Source organism: Palaemon carinicauda, chromosome 37 (assembly GCF_036898095.1).
Source record: "Palaemon carinicauda isolate YSFRI2023 chromosome 37, ASM3689809v2, whole genome shotgun sequence".
Classification (NCBI taxonomy): domain Eukaryota; kingdom Metazoa; phylum Arthropoda; class Malacostraca; order Decapoda; family Palaemonidae; genus Palaemon; species Palaemon carinicauda.
In genome coordinates, this window is record NC_090761.1 from 57,376,759 (window position 1) to 57,401,143 (window position 24,385).

The window sequence follows — 24,385 nt, forward strand, 5'->3', positions numbered from 1 at the left end:
CCTCTTCAGCTCATAATCACACTACAATTTGCGATCACGAACAACTCACGACTGCACAGCAGCTTGCAAACACAGATCAGCCCACGACCAAGCAGCAACACGTGATCACATAGCTGTTCGCGACCACGCAGCAGCACACAACAACAAAGCAGGGAATGAAAGAATTCTTCCTCGCGTCCTTCGGTTCGTCAGGAGAAGAGAACGCACTCGCAGCGACCACGCAGCAGCACACAACAACAAAGCAGGGAATGAAAGAATTCTTCCTCGCGTCCTTCGGTTCGTCAGGAGAAGAGAACGCACTCGCCGAGAAATTCTATGTCAGCAGAGGCAAATCCACAAACACCAGTTCGTACCTCCAGGACAAAACACGACATCATGCCGGTGCGCATTCAGTCAGGTAAGTGCAAGCACTCTCCCCTGAGCAAGGAAGACAGAACAGCAAAAACTCCTTAAAGACGAACCCCGGAATGCGAACTCCCTAAGGAGGCCATGATGACCGGGCCTTCTTTCAGCAAGAACATGCACTGGTTTCATGAACTGGTCAAAGCAGTTCAACAAGAAGTGAAAGGAATTTTGCAAGTTCCTTTGGGTAAAGATTTGATGAGCACTCCACAGATCCCGCTGGAAGCATCAAGCACCTTGAAGTCTACCTCTCCCCCTTCCGATCTGAGACGAAGGAGTTCAATTCCGGATAAACCACAGCAGCGGCAAGCTCCGATGGTATTGTCTCCTATCTGACCAACAGTATGTAATCCTCCTACAAATTCGGGCAAGCTGCAGCAGGACTTTTTGAAGTTAGATCTAACGTCGATAGTTCCAGCAAAGAAGAAGAGGCGAAAAATACAGCCAACTCCTCCCCTGGATGACTCGTTGTAACCCAGGACCAGCATGGGTTCAAGATCTCCGAGGGAGATCTCATTAATGAAGACCTACCCGCTGCTGCCAATTGAAATTGTTCGAACTGTTCAACCCGCTCTACTGGTAAAAGAAGTTTGGTCCTCTTTCATCTCCCCTACTACGTGTTCTTCAAGCCCTTCAACAGCTAAGTAGGGTTCAAAGAGACCTTCCTTACTCACCGAATTCCTTCCTTGGCCAAAGTAGAGGAGGGACTCGAAGATGGTACCCCTGAACTGGTCATCGAGGATAACGGCACCTGTTCAAGAACGAGTACCAGGGTCCTCACAATCCAAGACAAAGACATCAGACATTGAAGGACTCTGCAAGACACAATAGCATAAAAAAACGAGCCACCTTGAGCTCCTGTGGGTGTAAGCTCATGGGTGGAAGACCCTGATCACAATTATGGACAGGAAACCACGACCCCAAGAACAGAAAGCACTAAGATCTTGGCGACAAAGCAGAAGGAAACAGACCACATTTTTCCTGGCTTGTACGATCCTTCCATCCCACCACCTGAATGTAAGGACAGTCTTGGACCTCTTGGCACACAGAAATCTATCAAAACCAGCGCAACCCTTCCCTGGTTGAGGGGGTTGAAGGAGGCTAGAAAGAAGGCTTTTATACAGATCGCCAGAAGTTCACAGTCCTTACAGTCCAGTGAGTCAGAAAAAATCCTTCCTCCTCTTTTTGTCCAATAGACAAGTTACAATGTTGTAATGAATGAGAACCTTGCAGCGTTACCTAAATCCATTGACAGTGTCTCTGACCAAGGGCATGTCGTTTCAGAGACTTACGAGACTTCAAGTGAACTTCTCAGCGAGCGATGCCCTTAACACGGAGAGGCTCATGAGGTATGTCATGCAGGCTACTTCATGGCTCAATCTATGGTTAGGGTAAGTGGGACACCTGTTCAAAACAGATGACTGGTCCCTAGAACAGGCAAGATAGTCTATGTCCACCTTTCTACGCTCGGGTACTAGGACCATCAAGTTCCTAGCCCACCAAGTACTGAGTAGTTTACTTGTGGGCTAACTTGGTCATCATGTACATGTACGAAAGTTTATCGAGGTGTCAGGGTGATTCCTCTAAAAAACGTGCGTAGCAAGGGGGAACACCACGGGCAAAAAACAAGTCAGTTGGTTAAGGACTTCCTCCAACTTAGGGTGAGTCTTCCCTAATAAAGAGTGAAAGGGTTTGTATTAGTGACGGAACAAATAAGAAATTTGAAAATAATTTGTATTCTTCCTAAGGACATATACCTTGAGCTCTATACAAATTTGTTCCGCCATCACCTATTGCCCTGCAAGTCCTGCCTGTAATCAAAAATGACGAGAGAACACAGGTGTGTGTGTGTGTGTGTGTGTGTGAGCTGGGTAGCCAGTACTAACCCCATACTGCCCGTCCCCACTAACTAGCAGTGGGGTAGTAATACCTCTCTAAAAGTTTTATTCCTTAATAAAGAGCTTAAAGTCTGTATTGTTAGGAAATATACAAATTATTTCTAAATTTGTCATTTTCACTAATCTTACCAACTGACAGACTAAGTACTCAGGGAAAGTACTCAGACTTCCATATCATATCTTATCTGTATAGTGTTCCTTGGCCTCTCATACATCATCTTCACTAAATTTATAAATTTCTCTGATACTCATCTCTTCCTCAAACACCAATAGACTACTCTTCTTGGTACCCTATCACATGCCTTATCAAGATCTACAAAACACATATAAACATGTTATTTTCATTAGTAAAATAAATTTTTGAATATACTTACCCGATAATCATGTAGCTGTCAACTCCGTTGCCCGACAGAATTCTACGGAAGGGATACGCCAGCGATCGCTATACAAGAGGGGGGTGTACTCACCAGCGCCACCTGTGGCCAGGTACTGCAGTACTTCTTGTTGACACCACCTCAATTTTTCCTCGGTCCACTGGTTCTCTATGGGGAGGAAGGGTGGGTCAATTAAATCATGATTATCGGGTAAGTATATTCAAAAATTTATTTTACTAATGAAAATAACATTTTTCAATATTAATCTTACCCGATAATCATGTAGCTGATTCACACCCAGGGAGGTGGGTGAAAACCAGTGTACATGTATATCAAGAAGCTAAGTATCCTGTATTTCATATTATCAGTTATTCAAAATAACAATGAAATTATAAGTACCTGGTAAGGAAGTCGACTTGAACCATTACTCTGCCTTTAATAAGTTCGTCTTCCTTACTGAGCGCAGCGTTCCTCTTAGGAGGCTGAACAACTCTAAGGTGCTGAAGTATCAAGGGCTGCAACCCATACTAAAGGACCTCATCACAACCTTTAACCTCGGCGCTTCTCAAGAAAGAATTGACCACCCGCCAAATCAACAAGGATGTGGAAGGCTTCTTAGCCGACCGTACAACCCATAAAAAGTATTCAAGAGAAAGGTTAAAAGGTTATGGGATTATGGGAATGTAGTGGCTGAGCCCCCGCCTACTACTGCATTCGTTGCTACGAATGGTCCCAGGGTGTAGCAGTACTCGTAAAGAGACTGGACATCTTTGAGATAGAATGATGCGAACACTGACTTGCTTCTCCAATAGGTTGCATCCATAACACTCTGCAGAGAACGGTTCTGTTTGAAGGCCACTGAAGTAGCCACAGCTCTCACTTCATGTGTCCTTACCTTCAGCAAAGCAAGGTCTTCTTCCTTCAGATGAGAATGTGCTTCCCTAATCAGAAGCCTGAATAGTAAGAAACTGAGTTCTTAGACCTTGGAAAAGAAGGCTTCTTGATAGCACACCATAAGGCTTCTGATTGTCCTCGTAAAGGTTAAGACCTTTTTAGATAGTACCTAAGAGCTCTAACTTGGCAAAGTACTCTCTCCAGTTCATTCCCCACCAAGTTGGACAGGCTTGGGATCTCGAACGACTTAGGCCAAGGACGTGAAGGAAGCTCGTTTTAGCAAAAACCGAGCTGCAAGGAACATGTAGCCGTTTCAGATGTGAAAACTATGTTCCTGCTGAAGGCGTGGATCTCACTTACTCTTTTAGCTGTTGTCAAGCACACGAGGAAAAGAGTTTTTAATGTGAGGTCCTAAAAAGAGGCTGATTGGAGAGGTTCAAATCTTGATGACATAAGGAACCTTAGGACCACGTCTAGATTCCAGCCTGGAGTGGACAACCGACGTTCCTTTGAGGTCTCAAAAGACCTAGGGAGGTCCTGTAGATCTTTGTTGGTGGAAAGATCCAAGCCTCTGTGGCGGAAAACCGCTGCCAACATACTTCTGTAACCCTTGATCGTAGGAGCTGAAAGGGATCTTACGTTCCTTAGATGTAACAGGAAGTCAGCAATCTGGGTTACAGTGGTACTGGTTGAGGAAACTGCATTGGCCTTGTACCAGCTTCGGAAGACTTCCCCTTGAGACTGATAGATTCTGAGAGTGGATGTTCTCCTTGCTCTGGCAATCGCTCTGGCTGCCTCCTTCGAAAAGCCCCTAGCTCTTGAGAGTCTTTCGAAAGTCTGAAGGCAGTCAGACGAAGAGCGTGGAGGTTTGGGTGTACCTTCTTTACGTGAGGTTGACGTAGAAGGTTCACTCCTAGAGGAAGAGTCCTGGGAATGTCGACCAGCCATTGCAGTACCTCTATGAACCATTCTCTCGCGGGCCAGAGCGGAGCCAACCAACGTCAGCCGTGTCCCTTTGCGAGAGGAGAACTTCTGAAGTACCCTGTTGACAATCTTGAACGGCGGGAATGCATACAGGTCGAGATGGGACCAATCCAGCAGAAAAGCATCCACGTGAACTGCTGCTGGGTCTGGAATCGGAGAACAATACAACGGGAGTCTCTAGGTTATCGAGGTAGCGAACAGATCTATGGTTGGCTGACCCCACAGGGCCCAAAGTCTGCTGCAAACATTCTTGTGAAGGGTCCACTCTGTGGGGATGACCTGACCCTTCCGGCTGAGGCGATCTGCCATGACATTCATATCGCCCTGAATGAACCTCGTTACCAGCGTGAGCTTTCGATCTTTGACCAGATGAGGAGGTCCCTTGCGATCTAGAACAACTTCCACGAATGAGTCCCTCCCTGCTTGGAGATGTAAGCCAAGGCTGTGGTGTTGTCAGAGTCCACCTCCACCACCTTGTTAAGCTGGAGGGACTTGAAGTTTATCAAGGCCAGATGAACCGCCAACAACTCCTTGCAATTGATGTGAAGTGTCCTTTGCTCCTGATTCCATGTTCCCGAGCATTCCTGTCCGTCCAAAGTCGCACCCCAGCCCGTGTCTGATGCGTCCGAGAGGAGACGGCGGTCGGGTTTCTGAACAGCCAAAGGTAGACTTCCTTGAGAAGAAAGCTGTTCTTACACCACGCGAGAGTAGACCTCCTCTCTTCGGAAACAGGAACTGAGACCGTCTCTAGCGTCATGTCCTTTATCCAGTGAGCAGCTAGATGATACTGAAGGGGGCGGAGGTGGAGTCTCCCTAACACGATGAACAGGGCCAGCGATGAAAGTGTCCCTGTTAGACTCATCCACTACCTGACTGAGCATCGGTTCCTTCTCAGCATGCTCTGGATGCATTCTAGGGCTTGGAAGATCCTTGGGGCCGACGGAAAAGCCCGAAAAGCTCGACTCTGAAGATCCATACCCAGGTAGACAATGGTCTGGGATGGGACGAGCTGGGACTCCTCAAAATTGACCAGGAGGCCCAGTTCCTTGGTCAGATCCATAGTCCATCTGAGAATCTCCAGACAGCGACGACTTGTGGGAGCTCTTAAAAGCCAGTCGTCTGACGGAGCCGGACACAAGATCATGGTACTGCTGCACAGTCTGTGAACTGTCAACCATGGGGAAGCGAGGAAGTACAGTGACAACCCGAAGCTGTCTAGACTGTCTGGGTCGTACAGACAACTCCTTATCGGGTTGCTGAGGTTGCCGCACTGCGTCACAACAAGTCACTTCTGCTGGTTGTTGAACGTCTTCCCAGTGACACACTGACTCCGTAAACAAAAAATCCTCTAACAAGGACTAAGCTTGGACTGCATGTCTTGCAACACAGCTCAAGGTCTATGGGAGCAGGTGTGGTAACAGACGGGGTTAGCGACTGAAGTGGAACCATTACCTTCCCTGGAAGCATGTTATGCTTAAATAAAAGTCCATAGGAGGCTACGCAGCTAAAGGCTCCTCTCCAAATGACAGAGTCCTCAAGGGAATATCAGAAGGAGGGAGAATAGCACTTTCTCATCTACAGGAACCATATCCGAGAAAAGCTAAGTTCTCTCAGTGAGGGTTTCACTGGTGCAAAAGCAGCAGACTAGAAGGCAACGTTATGAAACTGCTTGACAGTCTAGTGAGTTGGCAACAACCAAAGATGTGTGACTGAGAAGCATGCGGTAAGGTATGCAGAGCATGCTGTATGCAGAGCATGCTGTATGTAGAGCATGCTGTAAGGTAAGCAGAGCATGTTGCATGGCGTGTGGCTTATGCTGCATGGGATGAGGCTCATGCTGCATGGGATGAGGCTCATGCTGCTTAAAAGAAAACTGAACCTGACACTAATCTAGCTGTCCGAGGATTTACCTGGTGAGACATCAGTCTCTTTACCAGAGAGTTTTACCAGATTTCCCCGGGCCACCACGTGACACAATTGGTAGTAATTCATTCAAATTACCTCTAATGAGTCAATATGGATAAATATCAACACAACATCGTGTTCAAATAGAAATAAATTTCTACCTCATACTTGGGATCGAACACTAGCCCCTTCTAATGAAAGGCCAGGTCGAAACCAACCATGCCACGAGAGCCCATAGGATGTCGCATAGCATGAGGCTCCTGCCTCATGGGTTGAGGAGGATGCCGCATAGCATGAGGCTCCTGCCTCATGGGGCTCCTGTGAGGTTCCTGCCTCAAGAGTTGCGTCTGCCTCAAGGGTTGAGGGGGTAGCTGCGCAGAGAGAGGCTCATGCTGCATAGACTGCGGTTCAAGTTGAATGGGAAGAGGCTCAAGCTGAGGAGAAAGTGGCAGATGCATGCGTTGAGGTGGCTGACTCATAGCATGAGGTTCCTGCCTCAAGAGTTGCGCTTGCCTCAAGGGTTGAGGTGGCTGCGCAGAGAGAGGCTCTTGACTCACGAGTTGAGGTTCTTGAGGTGCTTGCCTCGAGAGTTGAGGTTCTCGCCTCGAGGAAAGTGGAGGTGGTTGCTGCGAGAGTTGAGGTGGCTGCCTCAAGGATGGTAGAGGTTGTCGTACCTCAAGAGGTTGCTGCCTCGAGGGTGGTTGTAATGCAAGATACTCCTGCCTCAAGGGTAGAGGAGGTTGTAAGGCATAAGGCTCCTGCCCCCATTGTTGAGGAGGTTGCTGCGTGGTAAGAGGCTCCTGCCTCAAGGAAAGTGGAGGTTGCTGCACAGCGCTGGTATCTGGCAACTCCCAACGCGGCAGCTCACGCATGGAGGTAGCTTGAGGAACCTCAACCTCATACGTCTGGCAGATTGTACTGCGCAGAGGAGGAGGAGCGTTCGCAGGAGGAGGTGTATTAACCTTCTCTGCCTGAAACTCCTGCATCAACACCGCAAGCTGAGACTGCATTGTCTGCAGCATAGACCACTAGAGTTTAAGAAAGACAACAACAAACGGAGCTACTGTCCGTTGAGACTGAGGGTCTAAAACAGCTGGTGCGGCAACAGACGGAGCTACTGCCTGTTGCGATACCACCTTGCCTCTCTGGGAGGTGTGCAGTTGTCGTACTGCAGCAAGTCCGAACTGACCCAGGGCTAATGGCTACACCTAGGAGTTGGACTTGTGCGGAAGGGACCGACTTGCACTTAAAAGCTGCAAGATTTGGTCCATGGTTTCTGCGAGAAACCTCTTCCGAAGACGAGGAAAAAAAGGGCTCTCTCGTCTTTGTGTGGGTGGGGTGATCACGTCGGCAACGTGTGTAGATACACCCGAAACCACGGAGGGAAAACGTCTGTTCGTCGATCAAGGCCTGCTGAACCCATAAGTCCTTCGACATTACTTCTCCCCTGGGCTTGGGAGCTTGTAAAAGGTCCCAGACTAGGCGAACAACTGGCACGAACAGACGAACCCTCGAACGCAACACTGTAACACTTTGCGCTTATCACTTATCACTTTTGATTTTCTGTTTGCACTTATTTCACTGAACTCGAAACTTTAAGTGGTTTGTACCTGAAACACGCAATTCTATCCTTCCTTAAAAGTTAGTAATTGCGAAAACAGAATTACAATGTAACAGAAAAATCTAATGAAAGATAAATAATTCAGTGGCTGGAAAGAGACTAAACACTAGATCAAATAAACTACGTTTAAAATCTCTCACCGCATAAAGCTTGAGAACAAGAATAAAACTCTATAAACGTTTACCTTCTTCCCCTAAAGAGACTAGGGAGAAGAGCAAAAACGATAACAACGTTACTCGCTTGAACGAAACGTTTATCCTCCTCTCTCTCCCTCCGTCTCTATCTCTCTCTCTCTCTCTCTCTCTTGACTTAGAACCTGAGAGAAGAGCCCAATCATATATATCGTTAAAACATATTATTGTTAAAGGAAAAAAACTGAAAGATTTCCCAAATAAAAAGTTCCTTTATTAGAATTAAAACCATTAAGCTAAGAAAGAATGAACAAAACGCTAGAAACGGTTTACTCTTACTGCAACGTGACACCGTGAAAATTCTCTCTCTATCGTAACGATAGAGCGCAAGTTGAACGTTCTGAACGTCAACAACTGCAGAGACAAAACAAAACGTTAGTTCAACTTTGAAAACAGTACGAGACTATCAAAGAAATTCTTTCAAAAACATTAAAATAGCATAATATGTTAACAGGTAAAACCGAAATGACGGGCTCAATGTTAATTAACTTCGGTACCAAGAAAAGACCGCCTACTATTAGGAAAGGTCGAATATAAACAAATATAAAAATTAATTTTAATAAGTTTATAATAAAAGGAAGTTAATCGAAGAGGCCTATAAAAGGCGGAGAGATATAAAATAAATCTATAACTTTTGTTAAGCAAAATTAAGAAAGAGAGTCTATACTCTCTTAGACACCAACACTTCCGTCTAAGGGAAGGGTCGGCCATTTAAAAGTGAAAGAGAGTTCATACTCTCTTCGTCACCATAATTAATCAAATTAATTCCAAAAGCTAGCTAAGCTAATGATAAAACTTCCTGAATAGCGAAAGCTAAACTCTAGAGCAAATACATCACCAAATCGTGAGCAAAAACTCCAGAATCAACAGCGTATCCATGTAGGTCTAGCCGGAGGCACGACAGAGGAAAAATTGAGGTGGTGTCAACAAGAAGTACTGCAGTACCTGGCCACAGGTGGCGCTGGTGAGTACACCCCCCTCTTGTATAGCGATCGCTGGCGTATCCCTTCCGTAGAATTCTGTCGGGCAACGGAGTTGACAGCTACATGATTATCGGGTAAGATTAATATTGAAAATTCACTGTTTCCTTTCAGGCACTTCTCTTGGACATGTCTTACTATAAAGATAGCATCAACTGTGCTTTCCCCTTTCTTCATAGGCCCAAACTGTTAACATGTATATCTATCAAATCTCTCAATCTTCTTTCTATTACTGTATTTTGAATACAGGCATCAAAAACTTTATTCCTCTGCAGTGCCCACAGTTTAACATGTTTCTTTCTTGTTTATACAATTTAATCATCCAACTATCATCCCAGTCCCTTGGCATTTTCTCTACATGACAGATTTTTTTCCATTAGAGTAGTGTGCACCCACTCTTTGCCTAGATTTTCTAATGCCTTGATCATTCTATTATTAACTATGATTTTCTCTAAAAAAAAAAAACAACTTACAGTCCCTATGATCCAGTAGTAGGATAAAGGAACTTTTAAGTGCCAGCTCAACACAATATCTATAAAAAAAACTGGAAAACTTCATACTTAACAAGTAGTTGTCATCATTGACAATAAAGTGCAAATAAAAAAAAATGAAATTACCTCAATACAGGATTGCTGGGCATAATATTACTTCATACTTAACCCTTTACCAAGTTATACTCACCTTGATTTATCTGGGTATTCTCTCCGTCTGATGAATTCAGGTGCTCTTCCATTATCTTTGGCAATACTAGCTTTCAAAGTCCTCCCAAACATCTCACAATTGTTGGTGCCTCGAACGCAAGCCTGAGCCTCTTCTCGCTTCAAAAACAGCAAAAATGCTACGCCACGACTTTTATGACTTTCCTTCTCCCTTAGTATTGTTACCCTATAAGTTGAAAAGAAAATTATATCAAACATTATGATAACAGTCATCTGTGTTAGTAATCAAAAGTTAACTAAGATATATTAACAATAAATAATAAAGTAATGTACACCTTTCATGTTTCATCACAAACACACTACAACATCCTTATTTGGTTCCTTATAAACTTTCAAATACCACAAAATAAGAAGAGGACACCTCTACCTGAGTCTTTGCATCAAGGCTTTACCAGCACTCTGGCAACACAGTGGGTCGGTATTTTTGTGTCTATCATTTTCCAAACATTACAAACTTCTTTCCCATATCAATTACATTTTTTTACTTTATATAATATTGTACAGGAACAATTTACAATACTTATTTTTATAGGTGCATTTGAAATAAGTGTAGTACCTTTTATCATCTATTAATAGTACCTTAACTGGTCCTAGGTTCAGTAAATGAAAAGACTAAAACCTGCAGGAAGGAACAGGAAAATAGAGAAAAAGGAGATAGATGAAGATCTAGATCTGATGGAAGCTCAGGAAGACAGGGTTCAGGCTTTGTCTTAGATAATATATCCACAGTATCCTATAAAAGTTTCATTGGCAAATCTCAGAGATCTTGCTACATCATATGTTGGAGTTGAGAGTATTATGGACTAGATCCTAATCAATTTACAGGCCTTCTCTTAATAATTAGTTCTGTACATGCTTGTTGACAGCCCTGAACAATTATCAAATATGGGGTGAAGAAAACCTTCTTTAGAAGTTCTTGACATACAGTATCTGGACCAAGCTAAGACAGCGTCAACCCTTTAGAGAACGCAATTTCTCCAAAGGAAAAAGTTCTGATGGAAGATCTCTATGGCTTTAATGACAGATTGCGAAAGCTCTTTGAACTGTTCCTGTGCATGCTTGTCCTTGAGATCTCGTGTTACCACAAAACGAGAGAGTGCTTCGGCCCAGTGGTCTATCCACGAGCATGTTTGTATAGCTGACATAGCTGTTACCACCATGTTAGCCAATTCTGGTCCTGAAATTGTGGCGGAAAGATTTGGTAATCTATCTGCCAATACAGATGGGACCAGATCAGCCACATCAGCACCAATGGGAAGCGGACTCTGAAAGGCTCCAGAGATAACGTAAACATGTCTCTGTTGTGAAAGAGGTAGATTTGAGAACATAGCCCTCAGAAGGATATTGGGAGTTAAATGGCAGGACAGGAGTAGAAATGAAACTATATGAGAGATTACTCGATTGCTATATGTGGATGAGATGTGCTGAGGGGTAGATGGAGATGGTTTAGTTTAGACATACTCTTCACACTCCCCAACAGAGATTAGTTCACCAAAGGTTCAGCTGGGCTTCACAGGGCACTAAAAGAGTTGGATGACCCAGGCCTACATGGCTGAGGACCATGAAGCACGAAGTAGGAGATGATGAATTGAGAAGTATTGAATCAAAAGCTTAAGACAGACACGACTAGCAAAATTTAATCGAGGCCCTTTACGTAAATAGGCGTAGGAGAAGATGATGATGACGTGAAAGAGGTAATGCAGGAAGCTTTGAGGATCTCTTCGCCTTCAGCGAGTTTTTTGCTTGAGTGTTCAGAAACTTGAGTGCATCCTGAGTCTGGTTAGAGAGATCAACAACAAACCTGAGCCTGGGAAAATGAGACCGTGGAAAGGTAGCATCGATAGCGCATTGTCTGTTAGCAGTCAGCGCTAATGGAGGCTCATCAAAACCCCTCAAGCAGCGAATGAGGCTCACAATTTTGATAAAATGGGAGGCTTCAGAGGTAGACACGAGGGCTTTAAAAAGGGTACATCAGCCGAGCTTGTACTCACACATGCAATGAGGCTTCCGGTGAGTCACTGATGATAATAACATCCAGATAAGTTCATTTCGTTTTAAAAAAGTTCTTAATTCTTCCTCGAACATCCTTCCGGCTCATTTTGCCATTGCCTACACATACACCGAATAGTCTGGCCTATTCTAACCACATTCTCTTTTCCTCATACACCTGACAACACTGAGATTACCAAACAATTCTTCTTTGCTCAAGGAGTTAACTAAAGCAATCTAACTGTTCAGTGGCTACTTTACTCCTCGCAATGGTAGAAGAAAGACTTTAGCTATGGTAAGCATCTCTTCTAGAAGGACATTCCAAAATTAAACCATTATTCTCCAGTTTTGGATAGTGCCATAGCCTCTGTACCATGTCCTTCCAATTGTCTTGTATTAGAGTTCTCTTGCATGGGAGTACACTTAGTCATGCTGTTCTATCTTATATCTCTTCCTCTTGTTTTTTTAAAGTTTTTATTTTATGTGTGAAGGATCTAAATGTAATATTGTTACCTTACTTGGAATATTTCATCTTGATTGTTTATTCTTCTCTTGTAGTTTATTCATTTTATTGTTTCCTTCCCTCAGTGCCTTAGTCCTTTCCTCTATGTCAGATGAGGGATTGATCCTTGGACAGGGGGTAAACTTTCCATGCCCCTTACCCACCTTCTGTAATCTGCAATGAATTATCTGAAAATTGATGATGTTCTGTAGACTGTATATTAACATTATCATGAATGTCAGATCAAGTGCTAGAGTGAGGTCTATTTATTCTATTAATAGCCTTATTCTCAGCGTAAAACACAAGGTTCTTAAAGGCATAAGGTAAGGTTTCATAATGCTGTTTCCTAGCCGAAAGTTTGTAAAACTCAGGGGGAACTGAGAACCGATGTTGGGAGATTCTACCGTGCATTCCACAACCTGGTGGGCGCATTGTCATCTCAACTCTCGTATTACCAGAACGCTGAGGAATACATTCAAGCATCAAGATGGCGCCGTGTGTAGTGACGTCACAATGCTTGGGTGTGGCAGCTTACCTAGACCTGTTGGGCTGCTCAAGTTGCGGGGGAGTAGACAAGGCAAAATGACGTCATCACGCTGAGACATAGCAGCGCTCTCAGACTTGTTAATCTAAACATTCAGCCTGGCTGTATTTTCAGATGCAATTCTTGGTGGAGCAAGAATAGTTACACTCAATTTCACAGCATTAATAGGCTTAGAAGAAGATGCCTGCTTTGAACATGAAAACATTGTCAAATCACGAGGAGGTAGACGCAGCCGAAGAGGCTGACCACCCTTATAGCAGAGAAAAGCCAAATCTCATAGTTCCTTCTGGGAACTCTTTAAAGGTGTTCTCTGTCGAGGACCCCTGGGGATAAAAGGCAGGCCTTGCTCGTTCTTTCGAGCTGGAGACCAGTAAAAAATTGTATTTCAATGAGGCTGCCTCTGTATGAGGAGAATTGACAGGCTCTACTCTAAGGTCCCTCTGGGAACGAGGAGAAACTTTCACTGTTCTTATGGTAGACATTCCTATAAATGAAGAAATTTTATCCTCAATCTGATATATAAAAATCTCCACTCAAAGCACTTGTAGGGGGTGAGGGAGACCTAGATAAAACAGAATAATCAGGGATAGAAGCATCTGAAGGATACGGCTTGGGGAGCACAATGGCCATAGCCAGGGGATCTGCAGTAGGAAAAGATTCATTCCCATACTGTACTGTACATTATTAAAGCTAGGTAATAAAATATTCACAAAATTACGGCCATCGTCCTCCGTGACTGAAGCCTCAGAGAAATCCTGACATAAAGAACCAACAGGGGAAATAACGTGCACTGCCGAACCCAATTTAAGTTTCTTCTCCTTGCTAACAGAAGACGAATTATGTTGAGAACAATATTTCTCCCACTAAGAGGATGGCCACTCCCTATAATAATCACATGGAGATTCCACTGAACATCTTTTACCTCGACATGACGGGTAAACCGGGTGAGGATCCACTTCTACCTGGCTCATGAAGGTACCATAATGGTGACCATCTAAGCCAAGGCAGGAACACATCAAATGACATAATGTCAAAAAGCACACACTTGTAACTCACAAATAATGAAGCACGTAAGTGACAAATAATGTCAAAGACACAAAAGACACAAGCACAATCACTATAAGGGTAAAAGCAGGCGATGCAGTTGTCTGATCACAGAGGAGAAAAAAGGCACGTCTAACCTCCTTCCCAGCCAAAAGCGTTGTGGTTTAGCAATTAATAATAATATGATATTTTCATTATAAAATAAATTTTTGAATATACTTACCCGGTAAATATATAAATAGCTGACGTCTCCGACGGCCCGAGAGATTCCAAAAAACTTGCGAGCGATCGCCATGAAGGTTGCGGGTGTGCCCACCAGCGCCGACTATCGGCCAGATACCGCATATACTTCTCAACCACTCCAGTTCTTCTCAGTCCGCTGGGTCTCTATCGGGGAGGAAGGGAGGGCCTTTAATATTATATATTCACCGGGTAAGTATATTAAAAAATTTATTTTATAATGAAAATATCATTTTTAAATATTAAACTTAGCCGGTGAATATATAAATAGCTGATTCACACCCATGGTGGTGGGTAGAGACCAGTATTAATACAATAAAGGCATATATGCTCAAGAGTTTTTGACAAATATTTCATAAAAAACAAACTTAAGTATAGGTACCTGGTAAGGAAGCTGACTCTGATGATTACTCTGCCTCATTAGTCCGCTTTCCTCACGAAGCCCAGCCATCCTCTCAGGATGCTGAAAGACTCCCAGGAGCTGTTATATCCAGGGCGAACACCCCTATAACAGGACCTCATCAAAACCCTTAATCTGGGCGCTCTCAAGAAACAACATTTGACCACCCGCCAAACCAAAAAGATTGCGAAAGACTTCCTAGTCTTCCGTACAACCCAAGACAAGATTAAAAACATTTCAAGAGAAGATTAAAAGGATATTGGGATTAAGGGAATGTAGTGGTAGAACCCTCACCCACTACTGCACTCGCTGCAACGAATGGACCCAGTGTGTAGCAGTCCTCATAAAGAGTCTGGACGTCTTTTAAGTAAAATGAAGCGAACACTGACTTGCTCCTCCAAAAGGTTGCGTCCATAATACTTCGAAGGGATCTATTTTGCTTAGAAGCCATCGAAGTAGCTATTGCTCTCACTTCGTGAGTCTTGACCTTAAGCTAACTACGATCCTTCTCACTTAAATGATAATGTGCCTCCCGGATTAAAAGTCTAACAAAGTAAGATAACGCATTCTTAGACATGGGCAATGAGGGCTTCTTAACAGAGCACCATAAAGCCTCAGAACAGCCTCGTATTGGTTTTGTTCTAGACAAGTAAAACTTAAGAGCTCTAACGGGGCACAGCACTCTTTCAACTTCATTACCTACGATCTCTGAAAGACTAGGTATTTCAAAAGATTTAGGCCAAGGACGAGACGGAAGTTCGTTCTTGGCCAAAAAACCAAGTTGAAGAGAACATATAGCTTTATTCGTCGAGAAGCCGATGTTCTTACTAAAAGCATGGATCTCACTGACCCTTTTAGCCGAAGCCAAGCTCACCAAAAAAAGTGTCTTGAGGGTAAGATCCTTCAGGGAGGCTGAATTCAACGGCTCAAACCTGTCTGACATTAGGAACTGTAGGACCACGTCTAAGTTCCAAGCAGGAGTTGAAATACGACGCTCCTTAGAGGTCTCGAAAGACTTAAGGAGGTCTTGGAGATCTTTGTTATTTGAAAGATCCAAGCCTCTATGCCTGAAAACAGAAGCCAACATGCTTTTGTAGCCTTTAATGGTGGAAGCAGAGAGGGAGCGACCGTTTCTCAGATACAGGAGAAAATCCGCAATCTGCGCTACAGAGGTACTGGAGGAGGAAATAGAGGAGGACTTGCACCAATCTCTAAATACCTCCCACTTCGACTGGTAGATCTTGATTGTAGAGGATCTTCTAGCCCTCGCGATCGCTCTGGCTGCCTCCTTCGAAAATCCTCGAGCTCTTGAGAGTCTTTCGATAGTCTGAAGGCAGTCAGACAAAGCGCGGGGAGGCTTTGATGAAGTCTCTTTACGTGAGGCTGCCGCAAGAGATCCATCCGTAAAGGCAGACTCCTTGGAACGTCTACCAGCCATAGAAGTACCTCTGTGAACCACTCTCTCGCGGGCCAGAGGGGAGCAACCAACGTCAACCTTGTCCCTTCGTGAGAGGCGAACTTCTGCAAAACCTTGTTGAGGATCTTGAACGTTGGAAATGCGTAAGCGTCCAGGTGAGACCAGTCCAACAGAAAGGCATCTATGTGGGCCGCCTCTGGATCTGGGACTGGAGAGCAATAAGTCGGGAGCCTTTTGGTCAGCGAGGTCGCAAAGAGATCGATGGTGGGTTGACCCCAAGTCATCCAAAGACTCTTGCACACATCCTTGTGGAGGGTCCACTCTGTAGGGATCACCTGACCTCTCCGACTGAGACAGTCCGCCAAGACGTTCAACTTCCCTTGGACGAACCTCGTCAACAGTGAGATGTTTCGATCTTTTGACCAGATGAGGAGGTCCCTTGCGATGACGAAAAGAGCGTGGGAGTGAGTGCCTCCTTGCTTGGAGATGTAAGCCAAGGCCGTGGTATTGTCCACATTCACTTCTACCACCTTGTTTCGAAGCAGATTCTCGAAACTCGTCAGTGCTAAATGGACTGCCAACAGCTCCTTGCAGTTGATGTGAAGGCTCCTCTGGTCTGCCGTCCAAAGACCCGAGCATTCTAGACTGTCCAGAGTCGCCCTCGAACCCAAATCCCACGCGTCTGAAAATAACACATGGTTTGGGTTCTTGACTGCCAGAGACAGACCTTCTCGAAGTCTTATATTGCTGTCCCACCAGGCCAGGCAAGTCTTGACTGGTTCGGAGATCGGGATCGAGACCGCCTCCAAAGTTTTCTCATTGTTCCAATGGGAGTCTAAATGGAACTGGAGAGGGCGTAGGTGAAGTCTCCCTAGAGAGATAAACTGTTCCAGGGATGAAAGCGTCCCTAAGAGGCTCATCCAGCTTCTCACAGAGCAATGGTCTTTCTCTAGCATGAGACGGACTTTGAGCAAAGCTTGCTCTATTCTGTTGGCAGACGGAAAAGCCCGAAAAGCTAGACTCTGTATCTCCATCCCCAAATAGAGAATCGTTTGGGAGGGAGTCAGCTGAGACTTCTCTATGTTCACCAATAGGCCCAACTCCTTCGCAAGATCCAACGTCCACTGTAGGTCCTGCAGACAGCGATGACGGGACGACGCTCTGAGTAACCAGTCGTCCAGGTACAGGGAGGCTCTGATCCCCGACAAATGTAGGAATTTTGCTACATTTCTCATGAGCCTCGTAAAAACAAGAGGAGCAGGGCTGAGGCCGAAGCACAGTGCTCGGAATTGGTACACCACATTCCTGTATACAAACCTTAGATACGGCTGAGAATCTGGGTGTATAGGAATGTGGAAGTACGCATCCTGCAAGTCGAGAGAGACCATCCAGTCTCCCTCTCTGACTGCTGCTAGAACGGATTTGGTGGTCTCCATCGTAAACTTTGTTTTGACAACAAACACGTTGAGAGCACTGACATCCAGCACCGGCCTCCAGCTTCCTGTATGCTTTGGAACTAGGAAGAGACGGTTGTAAAAACCTGGGGATTGAAGGTCCGAGACTTTCACCACCGCCCCCTTCTCTAACAACTGAGACACCTGCAGATGTAATGCCTGTCTCTTCGACTCCTCTCGATACCTGGGAGAGAGGTCTATCGGATCGTTTACTAGAGGAGGTCTCCGTACAAAAGGGATTTTGTAACCCTCCTTTAGCAACAAAACAGACTCCCGGTCTGCACCCCTCTTCTCCCAGGCCTGCCAGAAGTTGGTCAATCTGGCCCCTACTGCTGTCTGAGGACGTGGGCTGTCAGACTCTGCCACGGGAGGACTTAGATCCTCTCCTCTTACCTCTCTTACTATCGGCACGAGAGCCTCCCTTACTGGGAGCTCTGCCACGAAAGGGCGGGATAAACCTTGTCGCTGGAGTATCAAATTTAGGTCTGTTGACATAAGAGGACGAAGGTACAGCCTTACGCGCAGACGTGGCTTTCAAATCATGAGTATCCTTCTGCACAAGAGACGCTGCGATATCCTTAATCAGCTGCTGCGGGAACAGGGCAGAAGACAATGGCGCAAAGAGTAGTTCTGACCTTTGACAAGGAGTGACACCTACAGACAGGAAAGAACAAAGAGTCTCTCTCTTCTTAAGAACTCCTGCTGTAAAAGTAGCAGCGAGTTCATTAGAGCCATCTCGGATAGCCTTGTCCATGCAGGACATAATTTGCACAGAGACATCACGGTCTGCTGAGGAGATCTTCCTACTCAAGGCTCCCAGCGACCAATCGAAAAGTTGAAAACTTCAAAGGCCCGATAAACTCCTTTGAGGAGATGATCTAGGTCTGAAGAGGACCAGCAAACCTTCGAGCGTCTCATGGCCAGACGACGAGGAGAGTCTACGAGGCTTGAGAAGTCTCCCTGGGCAGAGGCAGGTACTCCCAAGCCGAGAACTTCTCCCGTGTCATACCAGACGCTCGCACGAGAAGCCAGTTTGAAAGGGGGAAAAGCAAAAGCTGACTTCCCAAAACTCCTCCTGGTCATTAACCAGGCGCCTAATAAACGCAAAGCTCTCTTAGAAGAGTGAGAGAGCACTAACTTTGTGAACGACGGAGTCGAAGCAGCTAGGCCCAGCGTGAACTCTGATGGGGGCGAACGAGGAGCAGCAGACATAAAATGATCAGGAAAAAGTTCCTTAAAAATAAGCATGATCTTCTTAAAATCAAGAGAGGGCTGAGCAACTTTAGGCTCCTCTCCGTCCGAAAAAGTCTCCAAAGGAATATCAGTTGGAAGGGGATCAACGACTTCCTCATCCGACGGAACTTCGTCCGACAACTGCCGAGTCTCGCGATACGGAGAGACATGCCGAGGAGGCAACGCTTGACAGGCTATGTCAACATGCGACGGAGCAGCAGCAAAAGCTGAGGTAACGACGTCACGCCGCGGCTGCAAAGACTGAAAGTCTTGTGACTGACAAACAACAACAGCCTGAGTTGATTGCCGTTTGACATCACGTCGAGACTGCATTGACTGCAGGGTCTGAGCAGGAAAAACAACATCTGCCTGCGGTGACAGACGTTCAACGTCACGTCGGGGCAACGGAGTCGGCCGACGAACGTCAGTGCGGGGCTGCGGTGACAGCTGCTGAACGTCACCTCGAGACTGCGGCAAAGGGGGTTCCACGTCACGTGACTGACGTGAATGAAGAGGAACACGATCAGAATCACGTTTAAAAGCACTAGAAACGTTAGCGCTAACATCATAAGGACGAGAAAACACTCGTTTAGGCGGCTGAAGGCCAGAGTCACGCTTATCGTACTGGCGAACCGCAAGCAAAGGATCTTTGCGAACTTGTTCATGCTCGTAAACCTCCATTAAAGAGGAAAGTTTAGACTGCATGTCCCGCAGGACAACCCACTTCGGGTCAACGGGAGTCGGAACGGGCCATGACGTCGGTAACGTCTGTGCATACAAATCATCGCACCTACCGAGACCCTCGGAATCCGTGTTACGTTTTCGCTTAACAGGCGAACAGCCATCCGATGACTGAAAGTGGTCAGAGCTGCCCCAATGGCTACAGCCAGGACGCTGGACCTGTCCTGAAGGGACTGACTTGCGCTTTAAGGGTCTAGAAACCTTACGCCAAGGTTTCTTATGCGACAAGTCGTCGGAAGACGAGGAGAACTTAGTTTCCCCCGTCTTATGGTAAGGACGTTCTTGATGAGAAACGTCTGATACCAAAGAGGGAACGTCTGTACGTCGGTTTACACCTCTCGCCCCCTTAAGTCCTACGACATTCCTTCTCCCTGGTGCAGGGGAGCCTGAAAGAGGTCTCGGACTAGGGGAGCGACAAGCACGAACAGACGAACCCTCGGTCGCAACACTAAACACATTTTGCGCACTTTCCACTTTACCACTTTGATTTTCTACTTTACCACTTTGACACTTTAACAACTTAACATCGGACATAAGCTGGTTCCTGTCCGAGGCTAAGGTTTCAACCTTCTCACCTACTGCTTGAATAGCTAAAAACATATCGCGCATTGAAGGTTCATGAGTGCTAATAGGGGGTTCAGAAACTACCACTACAGGGGAAGGATTAGGTTCAGGGGCATGGGAGGAGGAAAATTCTAAAGATCTAGATGAGCTTCTCCTCACCCTATCTCTTTCGAGCTTACGAGTATACTTTTCATACTCTAACCACTCGAATTCCGACAAAACCACGCACTCCTCACACCGATCTCCTAATTGGCAGGATTTACCCCGGCAATTAGAACAAACAGTATGAGGGTCGATAGAGGCCTTCGGAAGACGTTTGTTACAATCTCTCGCACATTTGCGATATACAGGAGAAGGGTCAGCCATTATGAACAACCAGAGAAAATCCAAAGTAAAGCCAAGTTCATCAACAAAAAACAAAAAGCAAAAAAGGTTTCAAGAGTTTTATTGAAGGAACACACCAACACAGCGAAAGCCAATAAAACCCAAAACAAAGTACTTCACCAATTCGGTAGAAAACTCGAGATCTAGAGCGAGCGGAACCAATGTTGTCGGTGACACCGACAGAGAAGAACTGGAGTGGTTGAGAAGTATATGCGGTATCTGGCCGATAGTCGGCGCTGGTGGGCACACCCACAACCTTCATGGCGATCGCTCGCGAGTTTTTTGGAATCTGTCGGGCCGTCGGAGACGTCAGCTATTTATATATTCACCGGCTAAGTTTAACATTTAAAAAATAATAATAATAAGGCGTCATGCGTAGCAGGTGCCTAGCAATGTAGCATGACGTAATCTACTAATTTCTTTTTAAATTGTCTGGCCGTTGAAAACAAAACTAGAAGTAACCCCAAGTAAATGACTCAGAAGTTTGTATCCACGTAGGAATAAATTCTCTGTTCATTACTTTTAACAAAAAATGATGCATGCTAGATCAGTATTAATCTAACTTTGCAAACTGGATCATATCAATGAATCCAATAAGAAAATACATCTAAAACAATTAGTCAAATGACCGCCCTTAAAAGTCTGCAAAACAAAAACAATATGCTAACGAAATGCAATAATAAAATAACTCATAAAAAGGATCATGTTAAGTATTGGGGTTTTAAGGTGAAACAAATAAACAATGAATTGAAATTATAAAAAGATAACTTTGCACGCATAAAACAAACAACAATGGCTATGCCTGAATTAGATAGCCATAAAATAAAGTGCCAGAAAGAAATAAAAGAAATTAAACAAAGGAAAACCTGCTATCCAACAAGAATTGGTTTCCTCCCAACTTGCCTGTACAATGCTGGTAGTCCAAACAGAGCAGTGACTCAGTTTGTTACCCGAGAATCATTGTATACTAGATACATGGACTGCCAGGGGTAAATGGAGGATCTCTTTGACAGACAAGTACTGTAAAACTTGCGTGACTGCTAAAAAGCTACTGCTATTTAAATGGTTTCATTGGAAAAATGTTATTTTTATTAATAAAATAAATTTTTGAATATACTTACCCGGTGATTATATAAGCTGCAACTCTGTTGCTCGACAGAAAACTCTACGTTCAAAATACGCCAGCGATCGCTATGCAGGTAGGGGGTGTACATCAACAGCGCCATCTGTCGAGCAGGTACTCAGTACTCAATGTAAACACAGAACCAATTTTCTCCTCGGTCCACTGGGTCTCTATTGGGGAGGAAGGGAGGGTCCTTTAATATATAATCACCGGGTAAGTATATTCAAAAATTTATTTTATTAATAAAAATAACATTTTTCAATATTAAACTTAGCCGGTGATTATATAAGCTGATTCACACCCAGGGGGGTGGGTAGAGACCAGCATTACTTGTTTACATTATTATGAGCTAAGTATTTTGTATTTCATTTTAGCAGTTATTCAAAATAACAAACATAAAATAAATAAGTACCTGGTAAGGAAGTCGACTTGAACAATTACTCTGCCTTTTTAAGTACGTCTTCCTTACGGAGCCTCGCGATCCTCTTAGGATGCTGAGCGACCCCTAGGATCTGAAGTATCAAGGGTTGCAACCCATACAACAGGACCTCATCAAAACCTCTAATCTAGGCGCTTCTCAAGAAATGACTTTGACCACCCGCCAAATCAACTAGGATGCGAAAGGCTTCTTAGCCTTCCGGACAACCCAAAAAACAATAATAAAACATTTCAAGAGAAAGATTAAAAAGGTTATGGAATTAGGGAATTGTAGTGGTTGAGCCCTCACCCACTACTGCACTCGTTGCTACGAATGGTCCCAGAGTGTAGCAGTTCTCGTAAAGAGACTGGACATTCTTAAGATAAAAAGACGCGAATACTGACTTGCTTTTCCAATAGGTTGCGTCGATTATACTTTGCAGAGATCTATTTTGTTTAAAGGCCACGGAAGTTGCGACAGCTCTAACTTCGTGTGTCCTTACCTTCAGCAAAGCTTGGTCTTCCTCATTCACATGGGAATGAGCTTCTCGTATTAACAGTCTGATAAAATAGGATAAAGCATTCTTTGACATAGGCAAAGATGGTTTCTTAACTGAACACCATAAAGCTTCAGACGGGCCTCGTAAAGGTTTAGTTCGTTTTAAATAGAACTTAAGAGCTCTTACAGGACATAAGACTCTTTCTAGTTCATTTCTAACCATACGATAAGTTTGGAATATCGAACGATATTGGCCAAGGCCGAGAAGGCAGCTCGTTTTTGGCTAGAAAACCAAGTTGTAGAACATGTAGCCGTTTCGGATGAGAATCCGATGTTCTTGCTGAAGGCATGAATCTCACTGACTCTTTTAGCTGTGGCTAAGCATACCAGGAAAAGAGAGTCTTTAACGTGAGATCTTTCAGGGAGGCTGATTGTAGCGGTTCGAACCTGTCTGACATAAGGAATCTTAGTACCACGTCTAAATTCCAACCAGGTGTAACCAAACGACGCTCCTTCGTGGTCTCAAAAGACTTAAGGAGGTCCTGTAGATCTTTATTGTTGGAAAGATCTAAGCCTCTGTGACGGAAGACTGATGCCAACATGCTTCTGTAACCCTTGATAGTGGGAGCTGAAAGAGATCGTTCTTTCCTCAGATATAAGAGGAAGTCAGCTATTTGAGTTACAGAGGTACTGGTCGAGGATACGGATACTGACTTGCACCAGTTCGGAAGATTTCCCACTTCGATTGGTAGACTCTAAGGGTGGATGTTCTCCTTGCTCTAGCAATCGCTCTGGCTGCCTCCTTCGAAAAGCCTCTAGCTCTCGAGAGTCTTTCGATAGTCTGAAGGCAGTCAGACGAAGAGCGTGGAGGCCTTGGTGTACCTTCTTTACGCGTGGCTGACGTAGAAGGTCCACCCTTAGGGGAAGTGTTCTGGGAACGTCTACTAGCCATCGAAGTACCTCGGTGAACCATTCTCTCGCGGGCCAGAGGGAAGCAACTAGCGTCAACCTTGTCCCTTCGTGAGAGGCGAACTTCTGCAGTACCTTGTTGACAATCTTGAACGGAGGGAATGCATATAGATCTAGATGTGACCAATCTAGTAGAAAGGCATCTATATGAACTGCTGCTGGGTCCGGGATTGGTGAGCAAAATATTGGGAGCCTCTTGGTCATCGAGGTTGCGAAGAGATCTATGGTTGGCTGGCCCCAGGTGGCCCAAAGTCTCTTGCATACATCCTTGTGGAGGGTCCATTCTGTTGGAATTATTTGTCCCTTCCGACTGAGACAATCTGCCATGACATTCAAGTTGCCTTGGATGAACCTCGTTACTAGTGATATGTCTAGACCTTTTGACCAGGTGAGGAGGTCCCTTGCGATCTCGTACAATGTCAGAGAGTAGGTCCCTCCTTGCTTGGAGATGTACGCCAAAGCCGTGGTGTTGTCCGAGTTCACCTCCACCACTTTGCCTTGAAGGAGAGACCTGAAGCTTTTCCAGGTCAGATGTACTGCCAGTAGCTCCTTGCAGTTGAAATGCATTGTCCTTTGACTCGAGTTCCATAATCCCGAGCATTCCCGACCGTCTAATGTCGCACCCCAGCCTACGTCCGATGCGTCCGAGAAGAGAACGTGGTTGGGAGTCTGAACAGTTAGGGGAAGACCCTCTCTAAGGTTGATATAGTCCTTTCACCAAGTCAGACAAGACTTTATCTTTCCGGAAACCGGGATCGAGACCGCTTCTAGCGTCTTGTCCTTTTTCCAGTGAAAAGCTAGATGGTATAGAAGAGGACGGAGGTGTAGTCTTCCTAGTGACACAAATTGATCCACAGATGACAGTGTCCCTACCAGACTCATCCACAGCCTGACTGG

General features: G+C 45.0%; 1 protein-coding gene across 3 annotated transcripts in view; it reads right to left on the reverse strand.

The window, feature by feature from the left end:
• The window catches only part of LOC137629711 (zinc finger CCHC-type and RNA-binding motif-containing protein 1-like), a 543,938-nt gene that overhangs the window by 46,663 nt on the left and 472,890 nt on the right, over positions 1 to 24,385 (reverse strand). For all 3 annotated transcript variants that reach the window (XM_068361276.1, XM_068361273.1, XM_068361275.1), the window contains exon 3: positions 9,931 to 10,134. In XM_068361276.1, the coding sequence (XP_068217377.1) occupies positions 9,931 to 10,134 (204 nt within the window). The remainder of the gene's footprint in view (positions 1 to 9,930; positions 10,135 to 24,385) is intronic.